Source organism: Xenopus laevis, chromosome 1L (genome assembly GCF_017654675.1).
Source record: "Xenopus laevis strain J_2021 chromosome 1L, Xenopus_laevis_v10.1, whole genome shotgun sequence".
Lineage (NCBI taxonomy): Eukaryota > Metazoa > Chordata > Amphibia > Anura > Pipidae > Xenopus > Xenopus laevis.
Window position 1 is genome coordinate 124,139,904 of NC_054371.1, and position 13,071 is coordinate 124,152,974.

Genomic DNA, 13,071 nt, shown 5'->3' on the forward strand with positions numbered 1-13,071 from the left:
GGCCTTACCCGCAAAGCATCCCCTGCTGGAGGTTGAATGCCGTGGTGGGTAGTGCCTAGAGCACTTGTTTTGTGAGGGACGAAATAACCTTCCTCTACGAAAGGAAGAGCGGGCTTTTGGTTGGGGAAGAAGTGCTCTTTCCACCAGTAGCTTGGCTGATGATCTTGTCAAGATCTGGGCCGAATAGGAGTTTTCCCTTAAAAGGTAACTGTGTAAGAGATTTTTTGGAAGATAAATCGACAGACCATAGTTTCATCCAGAGAGAGTGTCGGGTGGCTACTGATAGGGCTGAAGCTCTGCTGACTACTTGCGTTGCGTCCAAGGCCGCCTCGCATATGTATTCATTTGCGTCTTTGATTTGGGCTGCCAGATGAGACAGCTCTTGTCGCGGAACTCCGGAGCGAATTGCTTGAACCATGGAGTCCGACCAGGTTTGGACAGCCCTGCTGACCCATGCTGTGGCCAAGATAGGACGAAGGGCAGTGCCTGAGTCTGAGAAAAGGGAACGTAGTTACCCTTCCATTTTCTTGTCCATCTGGTCTTTAAAGGATGAGGCATCTGGGACTGGCAGGGCCATGTTCTTAGATAGGCTTGAAACTGGTGCATCCACCGAAGGCGGTGAAGACCACTTCTCTGTGGTAACTTCAGAGAATGGGTAAAGCTTGAGGAATCTGCGGTTTGGTTCGAATCGGCTTGTTCCATTCCTGTTGAATAATTTGCTCAAGCTGTGAATGACTAGGAAAAGTTGGCGACGACCTACTGTTCATTTTGAACAGAACCTTGGAAGATTCTGTGCTGGTCTCTGGTTCCTGAATATTGAGAGTTTCTAATACAGAGGAGATTAATTTGTCTACTGCTTCGGCAGAGAATTTAGATGGTTCCTCTTCTAAAAGGTCTGAGCTGCGAGATAATTCACCTTCTGAGTCCCTCCTCTCTGTCCGGAGGTGCCGGTGAGGAATCTCTGAATTGTTATCACTTTCCTCATCTGCTCTGCGTTTTTAACCCCTATGTCTGGGTTTATCAAATTTGGAAAGGATTTTGTCTAAGGACAATGCCAGCTTTGGTAAACCTGTCGCTAACTGGGCTGCTCAGTCTGGAATAACTGTTTGACATACAGTAGGGGCATCCTGAATGGTAGTGGTAGGACCCCGAGTGGCTTGATCTTTTTGAGCCAGAGCAGGGCCTGGGGGTTCCTTTTCAGGCTCAGGTAGTTTGCATCTGGAGCATATAGGCTCCTTGTGCCCTGAGGGGAGTCTTTTACGGCACTTGCCACAAACAAGTATTTCACAGAGGTAGCCGGGGTCCCCCTGGAATAAAGGGCCTCACTCTTACCCTCTGACATCGTGAGATAAGGTGGTGCTTTGGTACCTAAGCAAGAGGCTTAGGAACCGCTGCTGTGGATATTGCAGGGGCTAGGAAGGGCTAGGTTTTATACAGTCACCGTGTTCTGTATATTAAGCAGCTCCCTTTCGCTGCGGTGCGCTGTCCTGGATGCGGCCGCACTGTGTTTGCGGAAGCATGTAAGTGCAGGGGAAGACTAAGTTCTAAGCCGATAAGCCTTGGTCTCCAAGAACCCACATTAGTTAATGCGGCCTGATAGGGAACATTCTCCTCTGTGAAAGGAGACAGGGACTAGGGGAAGGTTAAGTACTTACCCCCCCCCCCCAGGTTCCAAGTGCCTTCCGTGTCCTGGCCAGTTCACTCCTCCTGTTCACAATGAGAGAGGGTGGTAACAACTGGATGGTTAGAGCTGTGAAGCATAAGAACCCCAGGCACACTTCCCACGTTGGGAGAAATATGCAACAGGCATCCCACACAGTGTAGGTAACTGGCATAACTCCATATATCATAAAATACGATGTGTAAAAAAATATATATACTGAAGAGAAAATAGGACATGTCCTGACCTCCTGAGGACACATCAAAAAACTGGAATAGGCTCCAACTGCTGGGGGGTATAGCCAGCAAGGGAGCAGCTAGTTTTCATTTATTGTTCTGTCCTACTTCCTAATGGCATCAGCTATACCCCATGGTTCCCTGTGTTCACAAGCACACACATGAGAAAATTGTTTTATAATTTGGATTACGATACCTTAACCCAGGGATGCCCAAACTTTTTGCAACAAGGGCCAGATTTGGTGAGGTGAAAATGTGTGGGGGCCGACCATTCAGCCCAACATTCTTTGAACCATTAACATTAAATTACAGGAATCGAGTAATCGTAGCAGTAATATTTGGGCACATTAGTGAAATGATCTGCCACTTGGTCTATACTGCTGCCTTTGTGCTGAAAGTGTTAACAATAGACACGTACTGGAACGTAGTGACACCATAATTGACTGTACTGGCACGTCAGTACGTCTATTGACACCTTCAGCCCTTAAGAAGTATGTGAAAACAGCATGTCTCTACATGCCAGTACGTGTCTATTACTAACACCTTCAGCACACAGGCAGCAGTATAGACAAAGTGGCAGATCATTTCACTAATGTGCCTTAATATTACTGCTATGGGATTCCTGATCACACTGTGCTGGGGGGCCTCATTATTATTAATTTCATGATGGAGGCTGAGGGCTAGTCAGATAATGTATCCCACATGTGTATTGGAAGAAGAAACCCATCTCCTATATCAGCCATGAAATGTAGTTCTTCTGAAAAGCTATTATATTGGATGAATATAAAAACAAGACTCACGTTGTATGGGCCTTGCTTTATTTCAACTCAAATGATAAAATAAACAAGAGTTCACATTTTCTAGTTTTGCACAACTTAAGGTTTCACATGGACATATGTTTTCTTCTCCATGACAAACATAGTCCTTAAAAATAAAAATAGTTTGCAGAAAAATTACTCATCCACTTTTGGACACTTCTAAATCTGGAGCCGTGGGGGTAATCTCTGCATAAGGGGATCTCTGAAAAGGTGGAGGGCTGTCAGTGACCCAGACTGAAATACAGCATTGGACAAAGCTGAACCCAATGCTAGTCTAAAGCTTGCCATATGCAAATAGTTAAGTTGTCATAGTGGTTAGGCAAATAGGATCACAACAGGTGCTGATCAGGAAAACTTGCCCAATACATTTGATAGATCATTAACAACCCAAGCCCAATAATCTACTAACCTGGTTTGTTTTCAGCAACAAATATTGCTTTGAGTATGGCCGCTTAACTTCTTACGTTCTGAGCTTTGACGGTTTCCATGCACAAGTGGATGGTGACATTTTCGTTTGAGGGCCAATTCAGTTTAGCTATGCTACAGATCACAAAATAGCAGAATGTTATTTTTACTGCAGAATCTAGCTAAAGACATTTCACACATTTTGAAAACATAAGTATCATTTAAAAATGCAAGTAAATTTCCACAAAGCAGAGCTGATAAACACGGATAAAAAACAACTTCCGCTTCAGAAAAGAGATTTTGCCATGTTAGCTCTTTTGGGCAGGGCCCTCTTCACTGCTTCTATCGGCCATATTTTTGTATGGAATCTATATGTGCAACATATACACCCATTTATTGAAGGACCCTGTGGAATATGTTGGTGCGGAATATGCTCTCATAAAAGCACATGTACTCCAGAAGATCTTCTTGCTCGGAAGATCGCAAGCGATGAGGACACGCTAGTGTCACACACTGAACACGTTGCTGCCACAGGTTCTGGACACCGGTCCAAACTAGGGGAAGGCTTCAGAAGTGGTACGTGCCTGGTGCCCCAGGCATGTGCCTCTTCTGCCTAGCCCTAGTTCTGGCCCTAGATACACAACACCACACAAACACTATACTGTGTTGATACATACATATATTGTGTACAGATTTACACACAAAACTGAGCATGAATAGGTCTAATGCACACAAGCACTGACCTGAACTAAAATGATATAATTAATTGTATGCAGCTTATAAATAAATGTAATAGGGGACATCTTGTAGAGTAAGGTGAAAAGAAAAGACTCCAATATATCAATTAATAATGACTTCTAGCACAGCAGATGATTGCACAGAATGCTCAAAAATCCACATTTATCTTGACACCCTGATATAATAACACAACCCCCTTAACTCCCTCCACTCAGTATTTTACAAGCCCTGGGGAGATTAATGTTCCAGGAGCAAACCATTTTTATGTGCTTTCACAACATACCCCCAGCTCAGATACTGAATTGGCCCAATACAGAACTGAACAGCTGTAGCAAGGTGCAATGGGTCCAAACAACAACCAGAGAAGCAGGGAAAGTAAAGGACTATTTTAGACCCTGTTAACTCCAAGCTTACGAGAATTCAGGAGAAGAATTCTAGAACATGTGGGAGAAGTCAAACATAGGAGAAATACGTCAGTGACAAGACACATTAATGAAATCCATAATGGCAGCATTGAAATGCTAAAATTCACAGCAGTTGATCATATTGAACCCACCATGCAAGTCGGTGATATTGACAGAAAATTGTTGCAGCGAGAGGCTCAATGGATATACTGGCTGAATACTAGGGTTCCTAATGGCCTGAATTAAGGTTTTACCTTCTCCCCTTTTCTTTAAAAATGTAAAAAAAAATTATGACTCTCCAATATGTATAAAATTTCTGACTCTCTAATAAGTATTTGTTTTTTCGAATTACGAATTTACTGAGTGCCAAATTAGTTATATCTAGGCATTTTTTATATGTCCGGAATGTCATTCTGTCATTACTGTGCCCTGATTAATAATATCCACACTGGCGTTATCGTTAGTCCGGTAATGAGATGCTTCCTTGTCCACAGTAACAAATTACAATGTGTTACGCATGCGCACTGCGAATCATCGGGGACAACCTAGCAGGAGATTCTGTGCGGCGAAAGAAACTTGAGCCGTCTTTGCGCAACAGTAAGGGCAGCACATGCGCAATTGAATGTTGAGGCCAATGTGGGCAAATCACTGAGCGCAACCGGAAGTGACTGGACGGAAGTGACTGGACGGAAGTGACGCTAGTTTACCAACGCTCACGAGTGGTAATGGACATCTATTTAAACCTCATTTGGACATGCACCCGGCACTTATGCCCCTGAAGAAGCCGTGTAATATGGTGAAACGCGTTGGGCGGTTGGCATAGGTGGATGGTGGGCGGATAGCTCCCACTTGTTCCCCACGTAGCGAGGTAGAAACTTTGCTGGGGAATGGCTGGAAGGGAGGGCTTTGGAATGGCTACTTAAGCACAGTTGATATTTAAAGATTATGGTGGTCAGGTTGTAATGACAATGCTGACTACACGATTAGTCCACAAATCCATCCTATGCCTGGTTTTTAAATGTGTGTTTTTTAGGGACACGGTCCAGGACTTCTATACACTTATAATGGAGTCTTATCTGGCATTGTCTTTGTGGGTGGGTGTGTGTTTTTAACCAACCTAGATTAAAAGTTAAGTTTTATTTTATTTTTTACATACTTTAATCAGTATTTCATCTGAACTGGTTAGCTTGGAGTTAACAGGGTCTAAAAAAGTCCTTTACTTTCCCTGCTTCTCTGGTTGTTGTTTGGATTTTGTTGGTTCTTTAATGAACACTAACCTGCAGATAATTCATGTCTGAAACTTGGTCACACTCATTGTTGTGAAGTTAAGGTGCAATGGGTGCCACACTAAAGACATATATAGCAGGTGGAATGGAAGGGGGTTTTCACGTACATGTTTGGAGGGCATTAAATGTTCACTTTAGTTACCCTTTGAAGGAGAACTAAAGTTTAACTAAAGTAGGCTAGAAATGTTGTACATTATGTTATGGGCTTCTGTACCAGCCCAAAGCAACCACAGCCCTTTAGCAGTAAAGATCTGTGTCTCTGAAGACACCCACAGTAGCCCCCAATCATCTCTGCTGATTCAATGTACACACTCTGTGCTGTTGTCAGTTACCGAGCTTAGAGACCGACTCAAAATATACAGTAGGCAGAGAATATTAATGTCACAATATAAGGCTGATTAGGAATTGATACAGATAATTACTACGTGGCAGCTCAGAAACCAGTGCAACTAGCATCAGAATTCAGAATCAGCCCTGTACCATCAGTTTATATTAAAGGCAAATCTAATTTTCTGCTTGATAATCTTTGACGATCTTTGGCACCCTTTGTTAGTACAGGTATAGGATATATTATCCAGAATGCTTGGGATCTGGGTTTATTATGGTGAGTACACAAAATCTCCTTTTCTCTAGTGTGTGCTTGGGGGGGACACAGGGTACCATGGGGACGTACCAAAGATGTCCCCAAGTAATAGGGCGGGGGGGCCATCATTTGTAGCTGATCCATACTCTGTAGTATGATTTGGCCGAAGTAGGTTTTCGTGCCCTCATCGTGCGGACTACAGCGTTTGAGAATACTTTTCGCTTTAAGATGCTGGTCTCAAGAGCCACACAGTCAAGTTGAGGCTGTGAGGCTTGGGGTGTCAAATTGGACCCTGATGTAGAAGGTCTGGCACGTTTGGTAGAATACACAGATTGTCTATTGACATTTTGATGAGATCCAAGAACCAGGAACGTCAAGGCCAGTTTGGAGCTATGAGGATGAGAGTGGTGTACCTTCTTGATCGTTCTGGGCATCAGGGGAATTGGAGGGAATGCGTATGTTCCAGGGGACTGTGAGGGCGTCTACTGCTAGCGCCAGAGGGTCCCGGCAGCATGTAAAGAACATTGGTACTTGCCGGTTGTGGCGGGACGCCATCAGATCAACCTTTGGCCAACCCCATCTTGTGGTTATATCTTGGAATATCTCATCCTTTAGAGCCCATTCGCCTGGATCTAATGTCTGGCGACTGAGGAAGTCTGCTTCCCAATTCTGTAGACCCGGAATGCACATGGCCGATAATCTGACATTTTGTTCTGCCCACTGAAAGATGTGCTTGACCTCTTGTAGGGCCGCCCTGCTTCTTGTGCCCCCTTGGTGGTTTATGTAAGCCACCGCTGTCAAATTGTTGGACTGTATCTTTACTGGTTGGCCCGACAGTTCTACTTGCCAATGTCGTAGTCCTAGCCGAATTGCTCTGATCTCTTAAAGATTTATGGATAAGCAGCTTTACTCCTGAATCCACAGTCCTTGCGCTGACCGCCCTCCAGGACTGACCCCCAACCCGATAGGCTCACATCCGTTGTCATTATTCTCCACTGCTCAGAGAGGCTTTCCTCTGGAGAGTAGAGGTGTTCGTAACCACCAGGTCAGGGATATTCGCGTCTTGTGTGAGAGACGTATGTCTTGTAATAATAACTTTCTTTTCCATGACGTGAGAATGTTCCATTGCAGCTCTCTCATGTGAATTTGTGCTTCTATCGTTGACACCATGACCCCCAGTACTTTCATGCAGAACCTGGTTGTGTGACTTGTCTTTGCCAGTAAGGACCGTATTAGAGCTTTGAGATGTACAATCTTTTCTTGGGTCAGAGACACTGTCTGTGTGTCGAACAACAGTCCTAGAAAGACCATAGACTGACTGGGTGTTGTGGAGGATTTTTCTACATTGATAGATTGGTGCCAATGTGAGGCCGAAGGGGAGCACCTTGAATTGGTAGTGGTGATTTTGTACAGTGAAGCACAGGTACTTTTGATGTGGTTGAAAAATGGACAAGTGTAGATAGGCGTACTTTATGTCTAGGGATGTTAGGAATTGGCCTGGAGTCATAGCTGCAATGATGGAGCGTAGGGACTCCAGTTTGAACCTTCTGGGGCGAATTAACCTGTTGATTCACTTTAAGTCTAGTACTGGACATACTTATCCGTCTTTTTTTGGAACCACAAACAGACTGGAGTAGTATCCTCTGAACTGGTCTTTTGTGGGGACTGAGGAAATAACTTCTGTTCTGATGGGTTTCTTGACATGAAGAAGCGGCGGAGGGGGTGGGGGGAAGAGAATCGAATCTCCCGCCATGCGGTAGAGGGTTTGTCAGGTGTTCTGGTAGAGGGTTTACATGCCTGCCAGGAAGTTCTGGCCTTACCCGCAAAGCATCCCCTGCTGGAGGTTGAATGCCATGGTGGGTAGTGCCTAGAGCACTTGTTTTGTGAGGGACGAAATAACCTTCCTCTACGAAAGGAAGAGCGGGCTTTTGGTTGGGGAAGAAGTGCTCTTTCCACCAGTAGCTTGGCTGATGATCTTGTCAAGATCTGGGCCGAATAGGAGTTTTCCCTTAAAAGGTAACGGTGTAAGAGATTTTTTGGAAGATAAATCGACAGACCATAGTTTCATCCAGAGGGAGCGTCGGGTGGCTACTGATAGGGCTGAAGCTCTGCTGACTACTTGCGTTGCCTCCAAGGCCGCCTCGCATATGTATTCATTTACGTCTTTGATTTGGGCTGCCAGATGAGACAGCTCTTGTCGCGGAACTCCGGAGAGAATTGCTTGAACCAGGGAGTCCGACCAGGTTTGGACAGCCCTGCTGATCCATGCTGTGGCCAAGATAGGATGAAGGGCAGTGCCTGAGGCTGAGAAAAGGGAACGTAGTTACCCTTCCATTTTCTTGTCCATCTGGTCTTTAAAGGATGAGGCATCTGGGACTGGCAGGGCCATGTTCTTAGATAGGCTTGAAACGGTGCGTCCACCGAAGGCGGTGAAGACCACTTCTCTGTGGTATCTGCAGAGAATGGGTAAAGCTTGAGGAATCTGCGGTTTGGTTCAACTTTCTGGCTTGTTCCATTCCTGTTGAATAATTTGCTCAAGCTGTGAATGACTAGGAAAAGTTGGTTCATTTTGAACAGAACCTTGGAAGATTCTGTGCTGGTCTCTGGTTCCAGAATATTGAGAGTTTCTAATACAGAGGAGATTAATTTGTCTACTGCTTCAGCAGAGAATTTAGATGGTTCCTCATCTAGAAGGTCTGAGCTGCAAGATAATTCACCTTCTGAGTCCCTCCTCTCTGTCCGGAGGTGCCGGTGAGGAATCTCTGAATTGTTATCACTTTCCTCATCTGCTCTGCGTTTTTAACCCCTATGTCTGGGTTTATATAATTTGGAAAGGATTTTGTCTAAGGACAATGCCAGCTTTGGTAAACCTGTCGCTAACTGGGCTGCCCAGTCTGGAATAACTGTTTGACATACAGTAGGGGCATCCTGAATGGTAGCAGTAGGACCCAGAGTGGCTTGATCTTTTTGAGCCAGAGCAGGGCCTGGGGGTTCCTTTTCAGGCTCAGGTAGTTTGCATCTGGAGCATATAGGCTCCTTGTGCCCTGAGGGGAGTCTTTTACGGCACTTGCCACAAACAAGTATTTGACAGAGGTAGTTGGGTTCCCCCTGGAATAAAGAGCCTCACTCTTACCCTCTGACATCGTGAGATAAGGTGGTGCTTTGGTACCTAAGCAAGAGGCTTAGGAACCGCTGCTGTGGATATTGCAGGGGCAAAGGAAGGGCTAGGTTTTATACAGTCACCGTGTCCTGTATATTAAGCAGCTCCCTTTCGCTGTGGTGCGCTCTCCTGGATGCGGCCGCACTGTGTCTGCGGAAGCATGTAAGTGCAGGGGAAGACTAAGTTCCGTTATGGTGCATAATAAGCCGATAAGCCTTGGTCTCCAAGAACCCACATTAGTTAATGCGGCCTGATAGGGAACATTCTCCTCTGTGAAAGGAGACAGGGACTAGGGGAAGGTTAAGTACTTACCCCCCCCCCCCCCAGGTTCCAAGTGCCTTCCGTGTCCTGGCCAGTTCACTCCTCCTGTTCACAATGAGAGAGGGTGGTAACAACTGGATGGTTAGAGCTGTGAAGCATAAGAAACCCAGGCACACTTCCCACGTTGGGAGAAATATGCAACAGGCATCCCACACAGTGTAGGTAACTGGCATAACTCTATATATCATAAAATACGATGTGTAAAAAAATATATATACTGAAGAGAAAATAGGACATGTCCTGACCTCCTGAGGACACATCAAAAAACTGGAATAGGCTCCAACTGCTGGGGGGTATAGCCAGCAAGGGAGGAGCTAGTTTTCATTTATTGTTGTGTCCTACCTCATAATGGCATCAGCTATACCCCATGGTTCCCTGTGTCCACAAGCACACACATGAGAAAATTGTTTTATAATTTGGATTACGATACCTTAACCCAGGGATGCCCAAACTTTTTGCAACAAGGGCCAGATTTGGTGAAAATGTGTGAGGGCCGACCATTCAGCCCGACATTCTTTGAACCATTAACATTAAATTACAGGAATCGAGTAATCGTAGCAGTAATATTTGGGCACATTAGTGAAATGATCTGCCACTTTGGTCTATACTGCTGCCTTTGTGCTGAAAGTGTTAACAATAGACACGTACTGGAACATAGTGACACCATAATTCTTTAGTTGACTGTACTGGCACGTCAGTATGTCTATTGACACCTTCAGCCCTTAAGAAGTATGTGAAAACAGCATGTCTCTACATGCCAGTACGTGTCTATTGCTAAAACCTTCAGCACACAGGCAGCAGTATAGACCAAGTGGCAGATCATTTCACTAATGTGCCTTAATATTACTGCTATGGGATTCCTGATCACACTGTGCTGGGGGGCCTCATTATTATTAATTTCATGATGGAGGCTGAGGGCTAGTCAGATAATGTATCCCACATGTGTATTGGAAGAAGAAACCCATCTCCTATATCAGCCATGAAATGTAGTTCTTCTGAAAAGCTATTATATTGGATGAATATAAAAACAAGACTCACGTTGTATGGGCCTTGCTTTATTTCAACTCAAATGATAAAATAAACAAGAGTTCACATTTTCTAGTTTTGCACAACTTAAGGTTTCACATGGACATTGGACATATGTTTTCTTCTCCATGACAAACATAGTCCTTAAAAATAAAAATAGTTGGGAGGAGAGATAAAGTAAATATTAAAAGAAAACTTTTCTTTTTCAATAAATTGAAAACTTGAGTGTACTAAACAGAAAATTGTGGTAAGACAAATTATTCTAGAGCATACAGATTCATCACCAACTACTTTTCCCTGCTTTCTTTTTCTTTTGCTGCTGTTTCTTCTTTGTTCCTGCAGCTCCTACTGGCTTTTGATGTCTGGGGGGAATGACTGCTAGAAGCGGAGGAAGAGCCACCTGGTGCTGCCAACCCAGGTCGTGGAGATGTCGGTGGACTACTTGCTGTTTTACTAGCATCCCTAAGAGATAAAATAAGTAAGGTTTACAATTAAATGGTCTGTCTAAAATCTTTTGAAAGTGAAAGCAACGTAATTGTGCAATAAAATAAGTAAAGAATATATTGAACATGTTTAATAGTGGTCCAAAATTTTCAATCACGTCCTTGTAAACATAACAGTGCATAAAAAAAATCCATGATGTCATGCACCGAATCCACTATTTGGGATTTGGCCAAATCCATGAATCCTTCATGAAAGATTCAGCCGAATACCAAACCAAATCCTATTTTGCATTTGCAAATTAGGAATGGGAAGGCAAAAAGTGGAAAAAACATGTTTTCCTTGTTTTACGACAGAAAGCTCCGTGATCCGAATCCTGCTGAAAAAGGCAGGATTCTAAATTTGGTGCATCTCTAATATTAAAAGTAATTAACTTTACAAGAATAGAGAATAATATTTAGGGGCCCTCTATGGTCCATATATAGAAGTATGAAAGGTAAGTAGATAATGATATCAAGAGATAAAGGCAGAATGGAAAGCAAGAGCAGACAAAGCAAGCAAAATGTAAAAAAAAAGAAAATTATAAAAGGAGGGTTAAAACCAGTTACATCTATGTCCAATAGGCAGTTCCTTAATAAAACAAAAAGCAGAGATGGATTTTTAACTATACTAACACGGTAAACTGCATGCAGTTCAACAGACTTTGTTGAGGAGATCCTTCTAATTACATTCCAGTTACATTGTAAAAAAACTACAAAGCATTCTGGCAATCAAAGGGTCCTGAAGAGATTTGTGTTACTGTACCCACATAGAGGCATAAAGAGCAATACTTACAGTTCAGCTGATGCAGATAATGTGGTTCCTTGTGTCCCTTTGCCTATCTGATCCTTCTTTTTCCCCTTCTTCTTTCCACGATAATAAGAGCGCTCACGCATTGGGAGCCATCTTTCTGGATCTGGTGTAACCTTTGGATCACAATTCTTGGGCATCTTTCCTATGCAAAACAATATATTAAAAGCAATATGAAGGAAATACTGTTTTTCCAAGTTTAAAAATCACCAAGGCAGTTTTAACTTTCAATTCGCAAAGTCTTTATTAAGAAATTACTTACCGATTCTCTACTTGCGCTCCTCTTCAGAAACGGCTACAGGGAGACGATCCATTGTGCAGCGTTCGTTTTCTCCTCCGTGGCTATATCCTATAGAAGGTAGGATCGTCGCCCTGTCTCTTAATTTCTTAATAAAGACTTTGCAAATTGCGAATTGAAAGTTAAAACTGCCTTGGTGTTTTTTTTTCGTTAAGTACAAACAAATTTAAAAAAATTATGTTACTAGTCTAATTGATTCACCTGGGAGGTGCACATTTACTTAGCTCGAGTGAAGGATTAGAATAAAAAATACTTTGAATTTCGAAGTATTTTTTCGACTACTTCGACCTTCGACTACGATTCGAACTAAAAATCATTCGATTGTTCGACCATTCGATAGTTAAAGTACTGTCTCTTTAAAAAAAAACTTCGACCACCTACTTCGCCACCTAAAACCTACCGAACATCAATGTTAGCCTATGGGGAAGGTCCCCATAGGCTTTCTAGCCAATTTGGGATCGAAGGAAAATCGTTCAATCGATGGATTAAAATCCTTCGATTCGAAAGATTTAATCATTCGATCGAACGATTTTTCCTTCGATCGCAGGAAATGCGCTAAATTCTTCGACTTCGATGTCGAAGGATTTTACTTAGACGGTCGAATATCGAGGGTTAATTAACCTTCGATATTCGACCCATAGTAAATGTGCCCCCTAGTGATTTTACCTTCTCTTTAAGGGAATTTTTTAAATGCTGGTTATACAACAGTCTACTACAGTAAAAAATAAAAATGTAACATGAGAGGAATGAATTCTAAATTGGCAGAACCACAAAAAAGGTGTAAATTTGAGAAAACCAAAAATCGTGGGAAGCAAAATTGAGGTTTCACTGTATTTCAGTAGCTGT

At 43.2% G+C, this 13,071-nt stretch overlaps 1 protein-coding gene across 1 annotated transcript in view; it reads right to left on the reverse strand.

Annotated features, from left to right (window-relative positions):
- Window positions 1-10,898: 10,898 nt before the first annotated feature.
- LOC108695328 (signal recognition particle subunit SRP72) overlaps window positions 10,899-13,071 on the reverse strand; it is a 30,615-nt gene continuing 28,442 nt past the window's right edge. Inside the window, 3 exon segments of the mRNA XM_041584521.1 lie at window positions 10,899-11,013; window positions 11,015-11,099; window positions 11,913-12,072. Coding sequence (XP_041440455.1) covers window positions 10,918-11,013; window positions 11,015-11,099; window positions 11,913-12,072 — 341 coding nt within the window. The 3' untranslated portion in view covers window positions 10,899-10,917.